Below are 20,993 nucleotides of genomic sequence, written 5' to 3'. Positions count from 1 at the left end.
CAGTGGCGCCATGATTTTCATGTGCGGAAAATATGTGAAACTTGGGTAAAAGGGCACCGAGCTGATTCGGATCGCGTCCCGGGTTCCCATCGTCGTTCGTGCGCAGCGGTCAGAGACACGAACGTACATTAAAGCAGAAGGGCAGGAAGGAGGGGGAGAAATATACAAGTTAAACGAACAAGAGAGAAAAATTGAAAAAGGATTATACAATATGTGAGTAGACAGAAAAGGAAGGAACGAATATAAGAACGTAAGTAAGAGGGGAGCGAAGAGAAGAGGTGGAAAAGAGAGAGAGATTTGTTCGGTACAGCATGAAACGTTCAGGCATGTCTCAAACTCCCGGCATGTCTGTTGCTGTCGAGTGGTAGAGTATTGTATGCCGTATATATTCTTCGTTCAATACTTATATTATTTACGCATCCATCATGTTTCGTTAATTTACCATTTTTTCAAATTTAATTTTCATTTATTTCACGTTAAACTCGCTAATTATTTAATCAGATATTGGTTGTTAAATAATAATACAACCAAGATGGTTAACATTTAATAGTGAAAGAGAGTCTCCTTGAAAAACACTTGGCGAATATGTAAAAAAAATGATGTATTTTTTTTCATCGTAATAGTGTCAAGTTTCATAGTAAATTTTGTGACATTTAAAAAATCGTTAATCAGTGCAGTTTTAAAATTTCAAGTACATTACACGGATTATATTTACTTTTAATTAAACTCAATTTAATAAAGCCCATCTAAGCGTTGTTAATTTTGAAATAATAATAATCATATGAAAATAATTACATTTTTTAAATATTCATTACACCTTACTTGAATGATAAAATCTTTATAAATACTTGTGTATTATAAAAAAGTGGAGCTTATTTAAAATTAATTCAAATTCTTAAATAATACAAAAAAAAAAGAAAAAACAAGCGCTTAATTGTAATTACAAGGAAAGAGTGTAGTGAAGTGTATGTTAAATAAATGATTAGTTAAAAAGTGATTACAGTGTAAAGTTATAAAAAAAAAAAATAAAAATTAAATAGAAGTGAAAGAAAAAACACCATAAAAAAAGAAGGTTAAGAAATATTTGAAAGCATGAAAAAGTTTTAAGTGTTCCAAAGAATATTTGAATAGTGCGTTGGATCCTCCAATTCTTCAGAGAGATCCATACATGCTGTCTCCGTCTCTTTCTGTATATCCTGGCAATGTTAACGGTGGAATTCCGCTCTAGAGGAATCTGAAGGCGGGGACTCTGACGTCACTCCGCTCATGATAATGAGGTATTCATAATGGCGGAGTAGCAAGAGTGTATGAAAGAATATCCCCCTGGCTTATATTAGTGATGTGTTTGTTTCCTTCTTTATTTATTTCTTTTTCATCTACTTTACCTATCTAATCGTCTTGTTGCTTCTTAATGTTTTTTTACATTAAAACCTATTGGAAATGTGTGCATCAGTATGTGCAACTGGTTTATAGTGAGTAACAAATTGTACGCAAGTGAGAGCAGTAGTGTCAGTGTGTATAGTATCTAATCCGTGCATTCCCTCTCCATTCTTCCAACATTTTCATCTCTTTTCTATCTCTCTTGTTGGACTCCGTATATTCTCTCTTAGAAAACCGGTCAGTGATAGTTTAATATTTAAAAAATTCTTTTTCATGAATTTAGAGCGCAGTGAAATATGCCAAGGAGACGGAATGGGGAGATACCGCTTCCGGAAGGGTGGGATGTCGCCCAGGATTTTGACGGAAAGGTTTACTTCATTGATCATAACACAAAAAAGACCACTTGGATTGATCCAAGAGATAGGTGAGTTTAATAAATCTCTTTCATTAAATTATCATCCAATAATTGGTTATTGAAAGAGACCTTACCATTCATTGGCTAAACGAAGGAATGACAGAAAACTTATGATATAAAAACCAAGTAATTTCATATTTAAAAACTTACTCAACTTATACTAAACAAAACTAATTATTACAGGAATGTATTACAAATGAAATATCATTGATAAACAATGATATAAATAATAAATCCAGAAAGATAAATGATTTTTTTTACTTCACAAAAGTGGCTTTTGAAGTGGCCGAATTTATTATAATTAAGTGTTAAAACTGCAATGGAATAAACTTTGATGATTATAATTGAAAAAGAGACTTAAGATAGAAATGTAAAGTAAATTGATAATGATTATGAGAGTTTGGTATGTATGAACATGTCAAAACCCGGGAATCTAAAGATGCAGTTTTTTAAAATGTTTTGAACGTGGCATTGTGCGCATGTGTGATAGTAATTCCGCGCAAATAGGCAGCCGTTAGCTGTATCGTTTTCTTTTATACTGTCCGCCTCCGCGTACGCGTGTTAGTTTTACGTCGTTGTTTCACGTACACTCGACAGGCAATCGTTCGCCGCGCCCGCATTCCAGGCGCCAGGACCGGCGCTTCAACTTGTCTGTGCCCCCGACAACTTTAAAATCGTCCGTGTCAGCTGTCTATGCAGTAGACTGCCGACACAAAAATTTCTATAGGACATTCACCGAGTCCAAAGAATGCTGAGAAAAGACCACGCGCCTATGCAGTGGAATGTAATCTCATTGTCGACGCTTTTCAAAGCGGAAATAGATATGTTATTTGCAAGCTCAGCTAATTATATTATCCTATTAATTTCATTAATTTCATTAATCAATTATTATTATTATTTTAAATATTCTATTTATATTTATATTATATATAGTGACATGTGTAGTAATATTTACAGTAGAAAAGAATCATTTTATTTTGTATTTATGTATATTTGAGTAAATCTTTTATACTTTGTATATCATTCGTTTTATCATGAATATAAAGCATTGCAGGAAAAATGATAAGATATAAAAATATCTGTGTGTTTAAATACATACCACAAATTTTCTGTGTACACTTTTACTTCTTTAAAAAGTCGAATATTGCTTGAAATATACTTTCAAATTCTAAGTTATATATTGTTTGAAATTGAAAATATTTATTATTATCAATTCTATTCATTTAAAATATTAGGATAAATTATATTCATATAATATTGAAGACGTATTTGGAAGTTAATTTATTTTCTCTTGTAATCATCAATAAGAAAAATACCAATTGATTTCACATTGCAGTCAAATACTCTCAAAGTCAACTGTTTATAGTACTAAATTATCTTTATTATTTATTTTGTGTATTTCTTCATTTTTTTTTTAAATTAAATATTATTCAAATACTACTTCATAATGAATGAATGAATAAATAAATAAATAAATCCGTATCTTATTTAGTTTCTTATTGAAAGTAACTTGTCATATATATAAAAATTTTTTCACTATACCTTTATTTGAGATGAGTAGAAGTTTTCGCATAAGGTCAAATTAAAATAAGAATGAAATTATAAATAAATATGGCAGTTTTTATGAAAATTTAATATTAAATTAATATATAATTATTCTTGAAATAGAACTTATTTTATAACTAATACATACTATGAATCAATAATTAATAAATATAAAATTATAACATTTATATGCTACAAATACTGATTTTAGTTTATTTACATATATTGATTCATTAAACTAGAGAGTTATCTTCTTTTATGTAGGCTTAGTAAATAAATTCTTACATTCTCTTTCGATGCATCATTTTAAAAATATTCATTTTTGTTTTTATCGTATATTTAACGTTAATTCTGTTGGGTATTAAGATCATTGTAATCTTTGATAAAATATATTAAATACTTTAAAATAATATTTAAAAAAAAAAAAAAAAACTTTCAAATTTAATTAATTGTAATTATTATATCTTAAAATGATTAAACATTCTGACGTTGAGCATGAAAAAATTGATTCTTTCAATTAGAAACTTTTGGAACAAATGATTTGTCACGAGTTAAACGAAAAAAGTAAGTAGTAGTTAGATGAGGGCCATGACATAAATTGCTAAATACCCAGGAATCATTCCAAAATTGGATATCCGTCACATTCTCCTTGCATGACAGCGTAAAGCTTATTTTTATTGCGTATGATACTTACGTGTTATGTATTTGTATTATATAGCACTCAATGTCAGGTATACATATATACATATATATATATATATATCTAATAGTAATAATATATATATATATATGTATATTAATATAAAGAGCGGGAAGACCAAAATAAATTTTACATATGTATATGTAAGCTGTGAAAAGATCGACAATGCCCTTGGAATAAAGCCAATACAATAAATGTAGTCATGTGAGGTAATTCTAAAAATGTAAAAAGAGAACGTTAAGAATTCGTTTTCTACATTTTTTTCTTGATTATTGAAATTCTTTATGATAAGTATTTGTTGATTTTATAGCACGTGGGTGTTTTTTTTAAAAATCCATTTTCTATATAGTAATATATAAAAATATTGAATTTAAATTATCAATCTCCTGATTTATTGTATTAGACACTTATGAACATCATTTAAGAGATATATTTATGATGTTAATTAAATTCACTTATTTCGATGTGATAATTTGCAAAAAAAAAGTTAAATATCGACATTTTGTTAAAATATACTGATGTGAATAAGTTCTAATTAAAGTTTATTTAAAATTAACCTTACTACAGTTTTTTTTAAGATTATTTTCTTGAGTTTACTATTTTAAAAATATTCAAAAATATTTTATTTTTCAGTTACTTTGTATTATTAAATATTAATCGTACTTTATATGTTTTATATTATAATCAGTCAGTATAATTTGATGCAAAGGTTCTTATGTTTAATAAATTTTATTCATACAACAGTGTCAGATGAATGGAATTTAATTTTTTCGCAAAAATTCTAACGGCAGTCTCGTAATTTATGATATAAATGAATATTATAATTTTTACAATAAATTAGATAATTACTTTAAGAATATTTATTGAAGATTAAAATTTTAATCTTTTGTCACTAATATTTTTTACATCTATAACTTTTTTATACAAACTAAAATAATAATATAAAAAATGAACAATTTACAATCAAATGAATTTCAATAATTTATCGCTCTGTTAAAATGAAATTTTCTTGTTAAGATTTATTTCTATGTCATATTTTTATGCTTTGAGAGCATATAAAAAAAATTTACTACGAATCAGCAATTATTTATAAACATCACTTTCTTAAAATAAAACAATAAGATTTCTAATATTTTTTGCAATGATTCAGAAATCTACTGCTAAAATATTACAATGGGCTGGGCTCAATGTTAGGTCATTTTGAATTAATTCGATTGTAGTATCCTTCAATTATTGCATCAATTTTCACTGTAAAATCAGCAGAATAAATTAATAATCAAGTTAATTGGTACTCATAGTTTCATAAATCAATAAAAATACTTCATTAAAATACTTATAAATATTATTTATTCTAAATGAATTCTTATAAATAATGATGTTTTGTTTTTAATTTTTTAATTCCTATTAATCACTTATAACAATCAATATTTATCGAATCATGATTACTCAATGCAACTTGGAATATTTTAATTGAGACTATTAGCAAATGATCCTTGACTTATGGGCTATAATATCAAATTAAAAGTAAAAAAAAAAGCAAAAGCAAAGTCACTTTATATCATTTTATTTCAATGATAATTTTTTATTTATTTATGTATTTTTTAAAATTATTATTATTAATAATTGAATTGGAATATTATTAGAATTATGCCACTAAAATAAATGATTTTAAATATATTATTTTATTTATTAGTTTTAATTGGTTTTTAATATAAAAAATAGTCACATTTAGATATTTTATTAAGAAATATTTAATATAATTTTCTATAATTATTATTATTTAACATTAAATAAATTATTATCAAATTTATAGAATTTCCTTGTAATATTTTTTACATTTCGTATCTGCTTTATCAGAAAGGATGCTTAACTCCTGTTTTTAGCTTTTTGAATTGTATCTGCAATCGATTTACACCCTAGTTCTCAATACAAACTGTATTACACTTGTTTGAGGACATGAGAAAAAATTAGATCTGTATTGAAATAATTATTTCTGTTATATTTATTATAAATAATCTACAAAAGTAAATAAATATTAAATAAGGCGAATATTAATATAAATATTCTTGAATATGGAAAATTTTTATTTCTTATTATAATTTATCGAGCAATATATATTTTAACCTTGGCATACCATCGTGTGTACGGCATAATGCAACTACAGCATTTTTAGTTATTACCAGTAAATTAATCATTATAATTTTCATCCTTTTTGATATTAATTTTATAATTATTTTTATTCATAAATATTCATTATAATTATTTAAATAAATTTAGTTTACATAAAGAAATAATTATTATAAATAATTAGTGATGATAAATTATTTGTTATTTTTTTTTTTTCTTTATTTATGTAATTTTAAGAAGAAATTAAAATGATATATTAATTAAACTTATTTATTTTGCATGTAGATTTACAAAGCCACAGACATTTGCAGACTGCATTGGTAATGAATTGCCTCTTGGGTGGGAGGAGGCCTACGACAAACACGTGGGCGCTTACTACATCAATCATGTCAATCGTAAGTATCCCTTCCTCTTTTTCTGTCTCTTCCTACTTTTCGAGTTTATTACGATTTCCTTTTTTCTTTTAATCAATTCAATTGTCGACAGTTTAAATAAATTCTCTAATCGATGCCATTTTTAATTAATTAACTATTTTACAATATTTATTATTATATATATATATTTTTTTTAATATACTTAATTATATCTAACACAAATTGATATTGTAATAAATTATTTAATCTATTTTAAAGAATTATAAACAATTATTATGTAGATAGTTTCATCATTTGGATATAGTTTGGTCAATGAGATTTAAAAATAGACTTGTGCATAGTGATTATTAGATTAAAAATATATTAAATTTATTCTTAATGTGTCATAAAAGAAGATCAAGATTTTAATTAAATTGCAATACCGATAAAATCATATCGTAAATTAAACAATTGGTAAATCATATTGAATATTAAATTAAATAATTAAATAAATGGAAAGATTTATTATATTTGTTCAAAAAATTTTTAAACAAATAATTCGAAATGATGAGCTCATTTTTTTTGTATGCAAATAATATTATTTAAATCAGCATATTTTTTTTTTTGAGCTTCATTTTTAATTACATCGTGATTGAATTTAGATATAAATTAATATTGAATTTATAAATAATATTATGCAGATACATTTTTTAAAATCAAAAGGTATTCAAAATTATATTTGTATTATTTATATAGATATAAAAGTCTATACTTAGGAATGTTGTTGATAAAATAAAAATTATTTAAATAGTTAATTGATGTTTCAAAAAATATTTTTAATTAGTTGTTTTTTTTTTCATTTCGTAAAATTTGTAACAACAAATATAAAGAAAAATACTTTGAAAATAATTTGATTATTTTTAGAAACAACTCAACTTGAGGATCCAAGACAAGAATGGAGAGCAATACAAGAAGCCATGCTTCGTGAATACTTGCAGACAGCACAGGACGTACTTGAGGTAAGTTCTTTTCATAATAATAATACTAGTAATTATATCACTTATTTATTTATTCAGTTTTATCATTAGTTAATGATTAATATTTCAATATAGAATATAAATATTTTTACTGTAAAATTGTATCAAGGTATAAATATTTATAAAAGAAAAAATATATATACAATCTATTGAAAAGGTGTTACAATATTCGAAGAAAGAAATAAACCAAAAAACTTTCGTGTACGGTAATAAACAAAATATGTGCACAATTATGAGTTTGTATAGACGCTAAAGCTGAGGCGTGTGACATGCTGAGTAAAGGAGGTTTGCATTCCAATGCAAATCGTCTCCCTACTACTCAAATATAATCTGTATAGCAGCAATATATATATACACATATATATATATCTACATTTATTCAATTCTGCTGCTTTTTATTTATATTCATCTAGTTTTTATTTTTTAATTTAATTTTAAGTATTTAAAATATTTATTCAACTAATCAATAATTATATAATAAAACAAAAATGATATTTATTATTAAATATTATAAAAAATGGGCAATGAATCTATCAATTAGTACATGATGAGGAATAAAAATAAGGATGCAATATTCATTTTTTTTCTTGACATATGTCGTGTCATGTTTGCTATGTTGAATAGTTTTCATTTATTCTACCTTTTTTTTTTTGGTGTCAGCTAAAGCTACTTTAATACATTCAGATGGAAAATTTTTTGAGCTTTATTTTTCTGAACTAAAAAAAAGGTAAATTTTATACAAGGTTTTAACAGGGACCAGAATCTCTTTCACTTACTTTTATAAGAGTTAGTACTCGAAGCAAAATGAGCAAAGGTTGCCCCCCTCTGTAGTACAAGCACATAGTTTAGCTCTTTCCATTTCAATATGGAATCATTGACCTGAAGTTGCCGACTGTGTGGGAAAAACGCATATGCGAAATGCAAAATCATCAAGTTTACTTTTATATTGTATGAACAATATTCATGTGAAAAAATCTACAATGATTAAAAAAATAAATTACTTCCACCTTCATAGTTTTAACATTTTATGAAGAATTTCATATTATATATGAAGCAAATATTCAATTCATTAAATTAATATGTACTAATCATATTAAATAAATTTAATTTTACATTTGAATAAATAAAACATCTATATCATAAAAGAGGTTTATTAATTGCATTAAAATCTACACTGAAAATTTAAATATTTCAACGTTAAACAGAATCTCTTTCATGTTAAATGTCATAAACTAACTGTATAATTTTTCTAATTAAATTTAAAATTTTTTTAAATATTCAAATTCAATTACAAACATTTTATACATAATTAATTTATAATATTAAATATTCATAACGCTTAATTGTATTTTATTGTAAAATATTTAAACTTACAGTAACAAAATGAAAATTAATTTTTTCAATTAATTTTAGTTTTAATATTTTCTATTTTAAAACTTAGAAAATATTTTATCTACTAAATTGAACGTCTAATAAGTTAATAAATTTAGTTTATCAAAGTAATATTTGATTAATTATTACACAAAAATAGTACTCTATATTCATAAATGTTATTTCATATGAAGAGTAGAATATAACTCATAAAAATGAAGAATGTCCATTTGTAATTGATAAAAATAATTTGTCAATTAAACAAATAAATATATATATATATATGAGTTTGTGATAATAATAAATGGATTAAAATATAAGTAAATGATATAAATTTATCTGAAAGTATGTATTTACGTATAGCAAATGAACTGTAATAAGCAAAAGTTAGCATGGTATAGTGTTCATCCAGTGTTCTTTAGCAATGGCGAACTCACCACGAGATTGGAATGTCTCCCGTGCAGATCTCTCATGTCCACCAGTACCACCAGTCTTCCCTTTTCCTCCTGCCATTTCTTCTCCCCTGATCTCCACAATACCCTGTAGCTCGTCTTTCTCTTGGTATCTGGTATCGTATTTTAAATACATTGAAGCGGTGGCTCTGCATTACTCCTTCTCTCATCATCTCACGTGTATAGTTATCTTGTCTCTTTTTCGCTCTTCCACCAATACTCAAGTAAGACTTTTGACGTAGTGGCTTCCAGTATTACGCTCGTAAGCCTCGTATGGGCTTGTGAATCGTCAAGGAAGGTTGATGATGCCCGAAGGCGAAAATCAAGAATAAGTTGGACCCCACTCCGTTCTTCTAAACATTCACCAAGTGAATTCACCGGTGAATCTTTGCTTGAGTAAGCATTCTATCTACTATTAGCCACTATGCTATCCTCTTATATTACTTCATACTATATTATATACTGTATAGTATCAGCTTTTTCCCCATTAAAATTACTTTAATCATATTTTACCAAAAATAACTTGACCGTGTTTCGATATTCCAAGCTTATAATACTTATTAGTGATACCCAATTCTGACTTCATTATGATCAATTATAAAATAACTCTTTTATTGGTGCAATATATATTATTATTCATATTGAAATTTAAAATTTCAACACATCTCTGGGTTTCAAGGTCATTGGAGCATGATTGAAATACTTTTTTAAAAATGTCAGAGTGTGTGTATTTGTACATAAATACATTTTTTAAATAACTATTCCCTTTATTTCATTTATTTATTTATTTATTTATAATATTGTTTATATTTATTTTAGACAATTTATGCTTTTTATATCATCTTGACTGGAATTAAAAATACAATTAATTGAATATTTTCACCGGAAAAATGTTACTTAATATTCCATGATAAATCTATATTTGCATAAAACAATACTTAAATAATTATTTTATGTGTTAAATAAATGAATTATGTACATATAATCTGATAGTTATACTAAAGTACTTTCATGATGATAAATCACAAATAACTATTAGTACTTTCGTTATTTCCATTTTAAATTTTTTCTTACTTGTTCATTATAGCTTTTGGAATAGTCAAAAAATGCATTGACTCTATTTTTGATAGAAATATTTTCTCTTACTGTGCAGTAAAGATTATAATGGTATCTTACTTAGATACACAGAATCAGAATATCATAAGAAGAAAATAGAAAAATAAATTTACACACTTTCTCTTGTGGTTCACTTCTAGTAGATGTTATCAGATACCTTTTTTTTAAAAAAAATAAAACTTTATTTTCTGGTGTCTCTTACTGATGCCATTTTTATTTTTTAAAAGATATATTTTTTTATTTTTTAATAAAGACAAACATTTGAATCAGTTATAATTTTAATATTTACAATTAAATACAATTTCATTCTTATATTAACATTAATATTAAATGCAAGAGAAATAATTATTCTAATAAATAATATTAACACTTGTAATAAATGCAATCGTATGATATTTTTATTTAAAACAATTTTTCTAAATGTGTGATTTGAAACACTGTTTTTTAATTTAATTTTTGGCCTCTGGATAAATTTTTATGATGTATCATAATTTCATGAGTAAAAAAAAAGTCATTGATTTTTATCTACCATAGAATTTCTTTTTTATTTAGTCTCTTTTATATATTTAAAAAAATATGTTGTCTAAGATAAAATTAATCTACAGCTCATATTAAAAATCGATAAGAATGAAAACTTTTTTTTTAAAAATAACATTAAATACTTTTCATAACATTTTATTGTGATAAACAAATTTTAAAATATTCCTAATGAAATTTTAGATTAAAAATAGATATTGTTTTTCTTCAGGACTAGAGTAGACTAAATTTTCAAGTGGGATATTAAGATGCCCTTGTTAAAAAAAATTCTATCGTAACATACATGTAAATGTGTTCACGAAATTCATGTAACACATAAACAGTCTTATATATATATATATATATATATAGATATAATACAAAGTGTGGACTGAGAGCAAGAAAATCGTGAGTTCTTAGCATGATAAAAATCAACATTATTCACTAGGAAATGCTCAGGAATTCCGTTAATGTCACACCGTTGAAGCATCACTTCTTTTGAGATTAACAGAAAACACATAATTATACGCATGCTATTTCGTAGAACGTAATTATCAAGCCATTGCTCTCAAAGTATTTTTTATTCACCTCAATTACTTAATTTTTTTTTACTTTCTTATTGTTTCAAGATTATTGTACAAAGAAAAACAAAACCTCTTTAATTCATTCAATCAATCATACTTTAGATAGTTAATATAATAATAATAATAATAAAAATAGTAATATTTTACTAACAACTAATAGAATAATTATCTCCAAGTATTTTTTTTTTTTTTGCCGCATCCAAATTATATGCATTTAAAAATATTTTTGTCTTGTGAGATTCATATGAATATTCATTATAAATATTTTACCATAAAATTATTTTATATATTAAATCTTGTATACAGAAATATTATTTTTTTTTATAAAATAAAAAAATAGCTGGACTAAATGTTACCAAAATGGAACAAAACCTTGACCTCAAAATGTGAAAAAATATCCAGAATTTTAATTTTAATCTTCAAATTTATTATAATTATCATGTTAGAATATTAAACAAAGCAAATTTCATTTGAATCTCACTATTTTTTTTTTTTTTTATTATAAATATATTTCATTTTTATTCCATTTATTTATTTTTTTTTAATCAATATAATTTATAAAAAATCCCATTTAAGGAGATCATGTTAATCTCTTTTATTAAGAGATATTAAATTATTGAAATAATATTAAATAATTTTCACTTTTTACAAAAATATAGAAAAAAATGGTGCGAAAAATTAATCAATAAAAAACAGCAACAAAAAATGACCAATAGCTCTCTTTCTTTTTTTTCTTTTTTTTGACCAGGCAATTATTTCTGCGTGGAATCTTTCACCCTAAATTCCAACTGAGATTTGTGACATTCCACTTTGTTTCACTTACAATATATCGAACGCTGGAATATCTCAACAATAATTATTGTTTCCTCAGTTCATGTCTTCTTAAGTAATTTAACGATTAAAATTATAAAATAAAACAAAACAATGATCAAAATTTATTAGTGTTAATAAAAAAAAAGAAATATCTTCGTTTTGGAGCAAATGTATCAAGAATTTTCCAAGTTGTAGCATCTTTTACATCCCTATTAACTTGACTTGTTTCTCTCTCGTAGTATTATTATATACGAACTCGATGTTCGGCGTACATCCGTAGTCTATTGCCTTACCCTAGCATCATCTGCACACTATAAAAGGAGCCTCACTTGACCGGGCCCAGAGGCCCCCGAGAGTCGTGCGCAGATAAATATGCGGGAGGGGCCGGAATTCCTCACTCGGCTGCATTCCAAACCTCCCTTTCTCCCGGTCAGAAAGAACCTCCTTCCTACTATATATGTGATATCTTTTATACTTTACCTTTTTCCCTTATATATTTTCTCTTTCTTCCTTGTGGTCTCTCTTCTTCTTGTGGTGATGACGCGTATCTTACTAGTCAAGTCACTCCATCGTTTATGCAATTATATATATATATATATATATATACATTCCCATATATTTACTCTTTATTTATTAATATTTTATTTAACATAAATATTAATATTTAATATTTTAAATTTATTCGAAAAGTCGGATAAAAATAAAACAATAAATAAATGAATGTGTAACAGAACTGGCCCGGAATTCAGAAATCGAGCAAGAATTCCTCCACACTACTCGTGAGCTGATCCATATGTGTGTTGCGTGTGAAAGAACGTTATATATATATATATATGTATATAAATAGCTTGGAATTCATAAATTGCTGTCGTTCATACGATACCAAGATACTCAGTGCTTTTCAAACTCTTTCTGCTTTGGTTGATCTTTCCAGATATTCTAGACTGGAACTTTTTTTGACTTTTTTTTTGTTTATTCTGATATTCCAAGGTAGACTCGTTGTCTAGATCGGAATGCGTTTGTCGCGAAACCATGTACCGTGTGTGTACATGATACATTCTTCCTCTACCGACACAACCTGCTGCCAAGAATATAAGAGGTAAGGGAAGAAAAGAAAAATCGTGGGCGTTCTTTGAATTCCATTAAGAATTCGCCATACTGTGGGATTTCAGTTTTCATATAATCTAGGAAATTTTACTTCATCACGTCTTCTTATTTCCTAGTTATTCTAATCAATTTCCGTTCATTATATCTACTGAAATCATCAATAATTCATAAATACTTATTTATAATATTCTATCAAGAATTATTTTTAAAACATTCACGAGCAGAACATGATAGTTTGGTCACTTATTGATCTTCAACAAAAGAAAATCATTGGAATGCATTTGTTAACAAAAGAATGAGCAATTGAAATATTGATTGATAAAAAAAATAGTGAAGAAAAATAATAATTAATATTTCATATACATTTGTAATGAGTTTAAAGAATGAAAATACATGAAATAAGTAGATGTATAGCATGGAGGTTTCTTAGCGAAACAGAGAAGAGAAGAGGAAAACACGAGGACCGTCCAGAAATTCCATCGTGGTCGAAGCCATGATGCCTGTGTGCGACTTCAAGGTCGATTCTACTACTACTACGACTACTACTATTACTACTACTACCACCACTACACTCAAACAGCTTGACCGGTCACAGGGTTGAATTATGACCTTGGCTTGCCCTACGTTCTTTCCTGTCTTTCCTACTCTCCACAAATATTTCTGGGCTGATTCTTCAGTTCATTTTACAGTGAGGTTGAAATACTTGTACATTCACCGTCATTGATAAGCAAATATTTCTTTCAAAAGTTCTCTGTTTTATTAAAGGTTGTTTGAAATGAAAGCTTAAATAGATAAAATTTGAGGACTTGTCGGAAAATAAGTATCTTGGTGTAGAAAGCTAAAAAATTAAAATTATACATATATATATATATACATATACGTACACGGTCCTGAGAAGTTTGAGATAAGGCTCGCCTTTTTTATGTTGAGGAAGAAAGACGCGTGCGCACGCGGCGGACCCTAACTATTCAGTCAGTGGAGTGAGGACTGGTAAGGACGATTGAAAAATAAGAGGAAAGAACCGATTGGGAGGCAGAAGAGAGAGAGGTAGAAAAAGAATTTGAGGAAGGACGAAGGAAGAAATAAAGTAGAGAAACGGCAGCAGTAACATCACAACAACCACCATTCTACTACCAGCAGCAGCAGCAGCAGTACCAACAGCAGCGTCATCATCATCATCATCATCATCATCATCATCATCATCATCATCATCATCATCATCATCATCATCACTAGCAAAAGAAATTAAAGAAACAGAAATAGAGAATAAAGAGAAAGAAAAAGAGATTGAAACGAGAAGAAGTAAAAAAAGAGAATACTGAACACATAAGAAGTAAAAGAAGAGAGGGAAAAAAAGGGAGATCCCTTGAAAATTGAAGCTTAAAGGTGGGGATTGGAATTTCGGGCCTGTAACCAACCAGTCTGAAGGAGACCTTCGTGAAGATGAGGTGATTCGCGAAACGCAGCTTTACAGTGTGACAACAACTGATTTAAAATATTAATCGGTATGGACCGACAGTACACTTTATGTGTACTTGTACCGGCACATCAATATCGCACGTATGTAAACAGTTCCAATTACTTGAGTTCGAATAACAATAAAAGACATCAACGATATCATCAGCAATATCGAACTCAACATCATCAATTTAAATATCAATCTGATTATCATCAACTTCAACGCAAACAACATATACATCATCAGTATCAACGTCAATTTCATCCATTTCAAACCCATCAATATAAGTCAATTAATTATCAACATCAGAATCAAGAAGAGCAAATTTATGAAAATATTGTGTCAAATTATCGTATGAGAATGTGTTACCAGAATGATTATGAAAATGATGAACAGATACAGAGATTTTATTGGGAACAGTGTTATAAACAAAATGATAGTGACGCTACTGCATACTATTACTGGGAATATGTAAGCAGTGTTTTATCAATTTTATACTTCAATCTTTTCAGCAAATATTTCAACATTTGATTTTTTTTAAAATGTTTCTTATTTATTAACGTGATTTTTTCAATTATTCCTCAAATGTAATATGTGAATATTAGTGTATAAAGTGTATAAAGATGTAATATAATATTGCATCATATTACAATATGTTGATTGATTTTTTATAAGAAATAGAAAAACAAACAGTATAGATTAACAATGTTTTTAATTATTAAAGTGTTTTATAATAAGTGAATTTGAAAAATTGTTAATTAATATAATTTTTCTTTATTACAGGCAAAAAAGGAAATTTATGACGTTAAGCAGCAAAGACTTTGTCTAGCTCAAGATGAGTACGATCATCTCAACAATGCATTAACTACTCTTGGAGCTTCTCGAACTAGCTGTAAGTATTTATTATCAAAATTAAAAAATATTCTTATTTATACTTCCAATTGTCGACTGAATTTGTTATAAACAGTGCTCATTTTGTTTATTTGTTCAAGTAATAATATAATTTATAATATTGATTAAAAAATTTTTATAAATTCATATTTTGGTTATTGTCTTGAATGATTTCAAAAAGTATGTATTAAAAAATAAGTAAAAAATAAATCAATAAATTTTTGTGTTTTTTTAGTATGTTCGAGTTCAAGTTCGCTCAGCACAAAATATGATCCAGATCTCCTCAAGTCTGATGTGGCATTAGCCAGAAGTCGAGTATCAAGACTTAAAAGAGAATTGGAACAAATACGAGCTGAAATGAACTGTACACAACGTGGAGTTGACACATTAGCTAGTGTAGAACAAAAACTTAGTGCTCATCAAGGTGGATGTTATAATATAACAGAAGCTCAAGCAATTATGACTGAATTGAGAAATATTCAAAAATCTTTAAGTTCAGGTGAAAAAGAAAAAGCTGAATTAATGCAATCTTTAGCTCAGCTTAAAGATGAACTTACAAGATTACAGCTATGTGAAGGTAGTCCAGATGCTAGCACACTCAGTCTTCCTCATGATAAGCTCAGTACCGCATCACAAACAGACCTTTCTGGTGATTTAGGATCTATTGGAACTCGGTTAGCTGAAATGGCACGTATGAGGTTACAGTATGATGAAGCTCGTAAAAGAATACAACATATTCAACAACAATTAGCTGATCTTGAAGAAAAAGTGACTCCTGGTCAATCAGAAAGTGACAAAGATAAATTATTGTTATTCCAAGAGAAAGAGCAATTATTGAGAGAATTAAGAAGTATTACACCTCGTACGAGAACTCATCAAGATATGAAAAAGATACAGTGTGAAATTCGAAGACTGGAACAAGATCTTAATAATGCTTTAGAATTATCTAATAAAACTATTACTGATCGTGTTAGACTTCATGAAGAGAAACAGTTATTGTTACAACAACTGCGTGATGCTTTACGATCAATGGCAATGTTAGAAAGCCAGTTGAAGACATTGAGTGCAAGTACACTTTCTGTTAGTAGCAGTTCAAGTTTAGGAAGTCTTAGTACAACCAGTAGTAAAGGTAGTCTTAGTTCAGGATTAAGCTTTACTGATATTTATGGAGGTCCACAATATTTGGGTCCAATTCAACAAGATAGACCTGTGGACATGGTTGATCTTCATCGTCGAGTTGAAAGACTTCTTCGAGGTACAGAACAAAATCTTGGTAGCATGGGAACTCCATCTCCTGGACGGTCTCAACCAAGTCTTTCACCAAGATCAAGTTTATCTAGTGTCAGTCCACCTGTTTCTCCACTTTATGAAAATGCACCCATTGGACCACCACCGACTTACGAACAAGTAGAAATACAGAGAAAGCAATTGCAACAACAACGACTGGTGGGGAATACTACGTCACATTTAGATCGTTGTCAATTAGAAGATAAATTAGCTGAATTGAGAATTAGTCAACAAGCACTTCATGAACATAAAATAGACCATCTTAAACTTAGTCCTCAACCACCTTTGGAAATGCAATCTGGAAACATGTCACAAGGTAGTGGATTAGGAAGGCCTTCACTTCCTTTACCTCAAGAACCATCACTTTCTCCTATAAGTGAGACACCACCACCAAATGGCAGTAGATCAAGAGCAAGCAGTTCTGGAACCAATACCAGGTCGGTTTCTGCTGCTGTATCTGATGAGAGTGTTGCTGGAGATTCAGGAGTTTTTGAAGCCTCTAATCGAACAAGACTTTTGGAATTACAAAATGTTGATTCTTTGACTTTTGGAAATATGAATCTAGAAACTGCCCAAGTGCAAATTAAATTACGGTGAGATTTTTTAATTAATAACAGTTTATTTTAAAATATTTCATGTTTTGTGTTTGGATTTATTAATAATTTATTGTTGTATTATATTGTAGATATTCTGTTAGCGATGGATTACTTCATGTTGGTATTGAGAGAGCGAGGAATTTAGCTGCTCTTTTTATTCCAAATAACACAAAAGTGTAAGAATTTAAATTACTTTTTTATTATTAAAAAGTTTACCACTCCGTAGAAAAAACATTCTTTTAACACTAAACAATATAACTTAATAATAATTCTGAAATAAAACGAACTGTTAATAAAAGTAACCTTGAAAATCTACACCAATAACTTCAGAATTGTTGCTATTAATAATTTATAATTACTAATGAATCACACTGTATCTGGGAGGGAGAAAGAATGTTAAAATAAATTGTGCAATGTATTCATTCTAAATAATTAACAGCAAATTTCAGGAAGTCATCAATGGTGTAGATTGTTAATCTTATTTTTATTTACGTCTCGTTACTGTTCGAAATCATATTGAATAGAAGCATAATTTTTTTCAGACATATTTAAAATTTCTAAGTAAAGAATTTTATATTTTATAATTCTTTTATCTTTGGATAAAACTTTGAAGCACACGCGAAGTCAAATCAAATTCATGTTACTTGTAAACTATTGTATCTCAAAAATTATATAATGTTTAGAATTTACATTGTGAGGTTTTCATAATTCAAAGGATGTATTTTCAAGTGCAATCATTATTAATGTAAAGAACCCAATTTTTAATAGCAAAATAATGCATTCAAATTAGTCTAAACTTTCGAGATTTTCAAAATTGTTGGGATATAATTACTTCCAATGTGCTTCGAAGGTTGACGATGAAAATTTTTTTTAATAACACACATGTATTTGAAATGTTACAGATACATTAAAGTAGCTTTATTGCCAATGCAACCACCGATAAACAATATATGCTACACTAAATCAATAGTAGATCTTCGTAAGCCTACGTTTGGTGAAAGCTTTCCCATAGCTGTGCCGTTAAATAAGCTTTACACCAAAACGTTACAAGTCAATGTATGGTGTACAAACGGGGAGTCTGAGGAGTGCTTGGTAATTATAAATTTATATTAATTTAAATGAAACAAAGAAGTAAAAAAAAAATAGAAATATTTACTTAATTGATATGTATTTTCTTTGAATAGGGTTCAGCTCAAGTCTCACTTGCAGACTTCAGTCCCGAGAATCCAAGTATAAAATGGTATAATATATTATCGTTCCACTTTATGCAAGCATCAACATCAGAAAATTCAAGCACAAGCACTAGTTCAGCTTCTTCAAAATATGCTCGACATGATAAACAAGAATCGGATATTTCTGTTTATCGAAATAATGCCCATTCACAAAACACCAAAGAAGAGAGTAGTGATGAGAGTACAATAATTAGCTCACAAACTTCCACTCTTACCAGAAATCAAGGTTGTGATGAAATACATACAACTGTTTCATTACGATTAGATGAATTTTCAAATTGTCTTGGTAGTCCTGATGAAGTAGATGAAGAAAAGGATAGTGACAGTAGGAGTGAAGATAGTGATGAAGAGGGCTTGTTGGTTGAATTTATGATGGAAGATAATATATTAGAAGATGTACTTGAGCATGAAGAGGAAGAAGGGCTTACTGAAGAATCGAATCAAACACAAGATAAAGAAACTAATACTGAATGTATTTTCATTCCGCAGCAGGGTAAACATAGAAAATTGTCAGCCGCTGGAGTTGTTCCTGGTGCAGTACATGATGATAAAAATTCTATTGTTATTAAACGTAGTCAAACATTTTCTCCAAGTGCTGCTGTTAGTAGAAATCATTACATATGTCGGGTAAGTAAATTAATTGATAATCATGATTAATTGTATATTAGTATCATTTTTACAAATAATTAATTCAACTATCTAATTATTTCAGTTAAATCGCAGTGATAGTGATAGTAGCATGCCACTTTATCGTCGAGGTGGTCCTTTTCAACGTAATTCAGTTGAAAGGCGATCGCTACGTTGGCGACGACCATCTTCAGCTTTAAGCTGCAAAACAGCTCTTAAAAAGTCTACTCACTTACCATCGACTCCAAGAACATCACTCGATCTTGAACTTGATCTTCAAGCACAACATGCAAGACTAAATAATCTTCATGATGAGTTAAATAGGTTACGTGAATTGAAACAAAAATTGGAACAAGCACGCGAAAAGGGTGACACAGACCTTGCATCTTGGTTATTGGAAGATCATAAATTCCAATCACTCATAGCACAAGCTGAAAATGAAAAACATGGAAAAAGTGCAGAAGATAAAAAGGTAGAAAAAATGTTGAAGAAGACCTCGAAAGAAATTTATAAGCTTAGGAAGACTAAAGTTGGAAAGGGTAAACCTGATATTATATCATTCAAGTAAGTTGATTATTTTTGTATAAAATGTGATAGACTTAATTGTTAGTTCTCTTAAAATTATTCATACTTTTAACGAAAAATAATTAGTAAAAATAATCTGGAATAAGTGTTAATAATTAGAAAAAGAAAACTTACAATTGAGAACTTTAGCTTATATTATATGATTCAAGATTGAATTTTTACGTTTACAATTATTTTCTTTATTTTCAGAGAAAAGATGGCCTTTTTTACTCGAGTCAACTTGAATGTTCCAGTACTCCCTCCTGATGAGATTGTAATTCCTGAATATTTGTCAGTTGCTCATCACAAGAGACATACTTCTGAATCATCAGTGAGTTCATATACATCACAAATACGTTTAGGATTGCCTTATGATGCACAAAAAGATAATTCTGCAATTAATATAGCCTTAATAAGTGCACGAACTCATAGTGGTTTAACTGAAAATACATGTGGAGTCAGTATATTAGGTACAACTAATTGCGTACATGAAAAAGAATCTTTAACCAGTGTCTCAAGTGTTGATATTCAAGAAACAAATGACAAAAAGGCATTGAGTAATTTAGTTAAAGAAGTCAAAAGTGGAAATAATTCTGAGGATGGCAATACAGAACCGAAAAGGTACGAATATGTTGTTGATAGAGTCCTTGGCGTTGAAGTTTAATTTAAAAATTTTTTATAAAGTTATTGTAGCCATCGTCTACAAAATTTGATAATTATAAAAATATGTATATAAACATGTTAAATGAAAAAAAAAGACAAATTCACTATTATATATTTACAAAAGTGCCCTTATTATTAATTCTAATCAGATTTCTAAA

At 27.9% G+C, this 20,993-nt stretch overlaps 1 protein-coding gene across 4 annotated transcripts; it reads left to right on the top strand.

Annotated features, from left to right (window-relative positions):
* The first annotated feature begins 68 nt into the window (after positions 1-68).
* Positions 69-20,929, top strand: kibra (WW and C2 domain containing protein kibra). 4 transcript variants are annotated; one of them, XM_035096787.1, is made up of 11 exons: positions 69-250; positions 1,664-1,804; positions 6,453-6,562; positions 7,445-7,539; positions 15,759-15,867; positions 16,102-17,746; positions 17,839-17,925; positions 18,652-18,841; positions 18,934-19,608; positions 19,694-20,172; positions 20,383-20,929. In XM_035096787.1, the coding sequence occupies exons 2-11, from the start codon at positions 1,677-1,679 to the stop codon at positions 20,834-20,836; spliced, it is 3,972 nt and encodes a 1,323-aa protein (XP_034952678.1). In that variant the 5' UTR covers positions 69-250; positions 1,664-1,676; the 3' UTR covers positions 20,837-20,929. The 4 variants fall into 4 exon arrangements, with proteins under 4 accessions (XP_034952678.1, XP_034952676.1, XP_034952680.1 ...); XM_035096785.1 differs by lacking the exon at positions 69-250 and adding an exon at positions 284-1,277; XM_035096789.1 differs by lacking the exon at positions 69-250 and adding an exon at positions 1,299-1,343.
* Positions 20,930-20,993: the final 64 nt, after the last annotated feature.

The sequence above is a fragment of the Chelonus insularis genome, unplaced genomic scaffold, assembly GCF_013357705.1.
Source record: "Chelonus insularis isolate UGA/USDA-ARS -01 unplaced genomic scaffold, ASM1335770v1 contig_145_pilon, whole genome shotgun sequence".
Classification (NCBI taxonomy): domain Eukaryota; kingdom Metazoa; phylum Arthropoda; class Insecta; order Hymenoptera; family Braconidae; genus Chelonus; species Chelonus insularis.
Note: the sequence above shows the minus strand (reverse complement) of the source record. Positions and strands in the feature narration are given on the sequence as shown.

What these genes read in the sequence shown, in the direction of transcription:
- kibra (XM_035096787.1), top strand. Translation starts at nt 1,677, where the DNA reads ATGCCAAGGAGACGGAATGGGGAGATACCGCTTCCGGAAGGGTGGGAT. An exon ending in TGGAGCTTCTCGAACTAGCT is followed by an intron (nt 15,868 to 16,101) that starts GTAAGTATTTAT and finishes GTGTTTTTTTAG; the next exon opens with TATGTTCGAGTTCAAGTTCG. An exon ending in CAAGTGCAAATTAAATTACG is followed by an intron (nt 17,747 to 17,838) that starts GTGAGATTTTTT and finishes ATTATATTGTAG; the next exon opens with ATATTCTGTTAGCGATGGAT.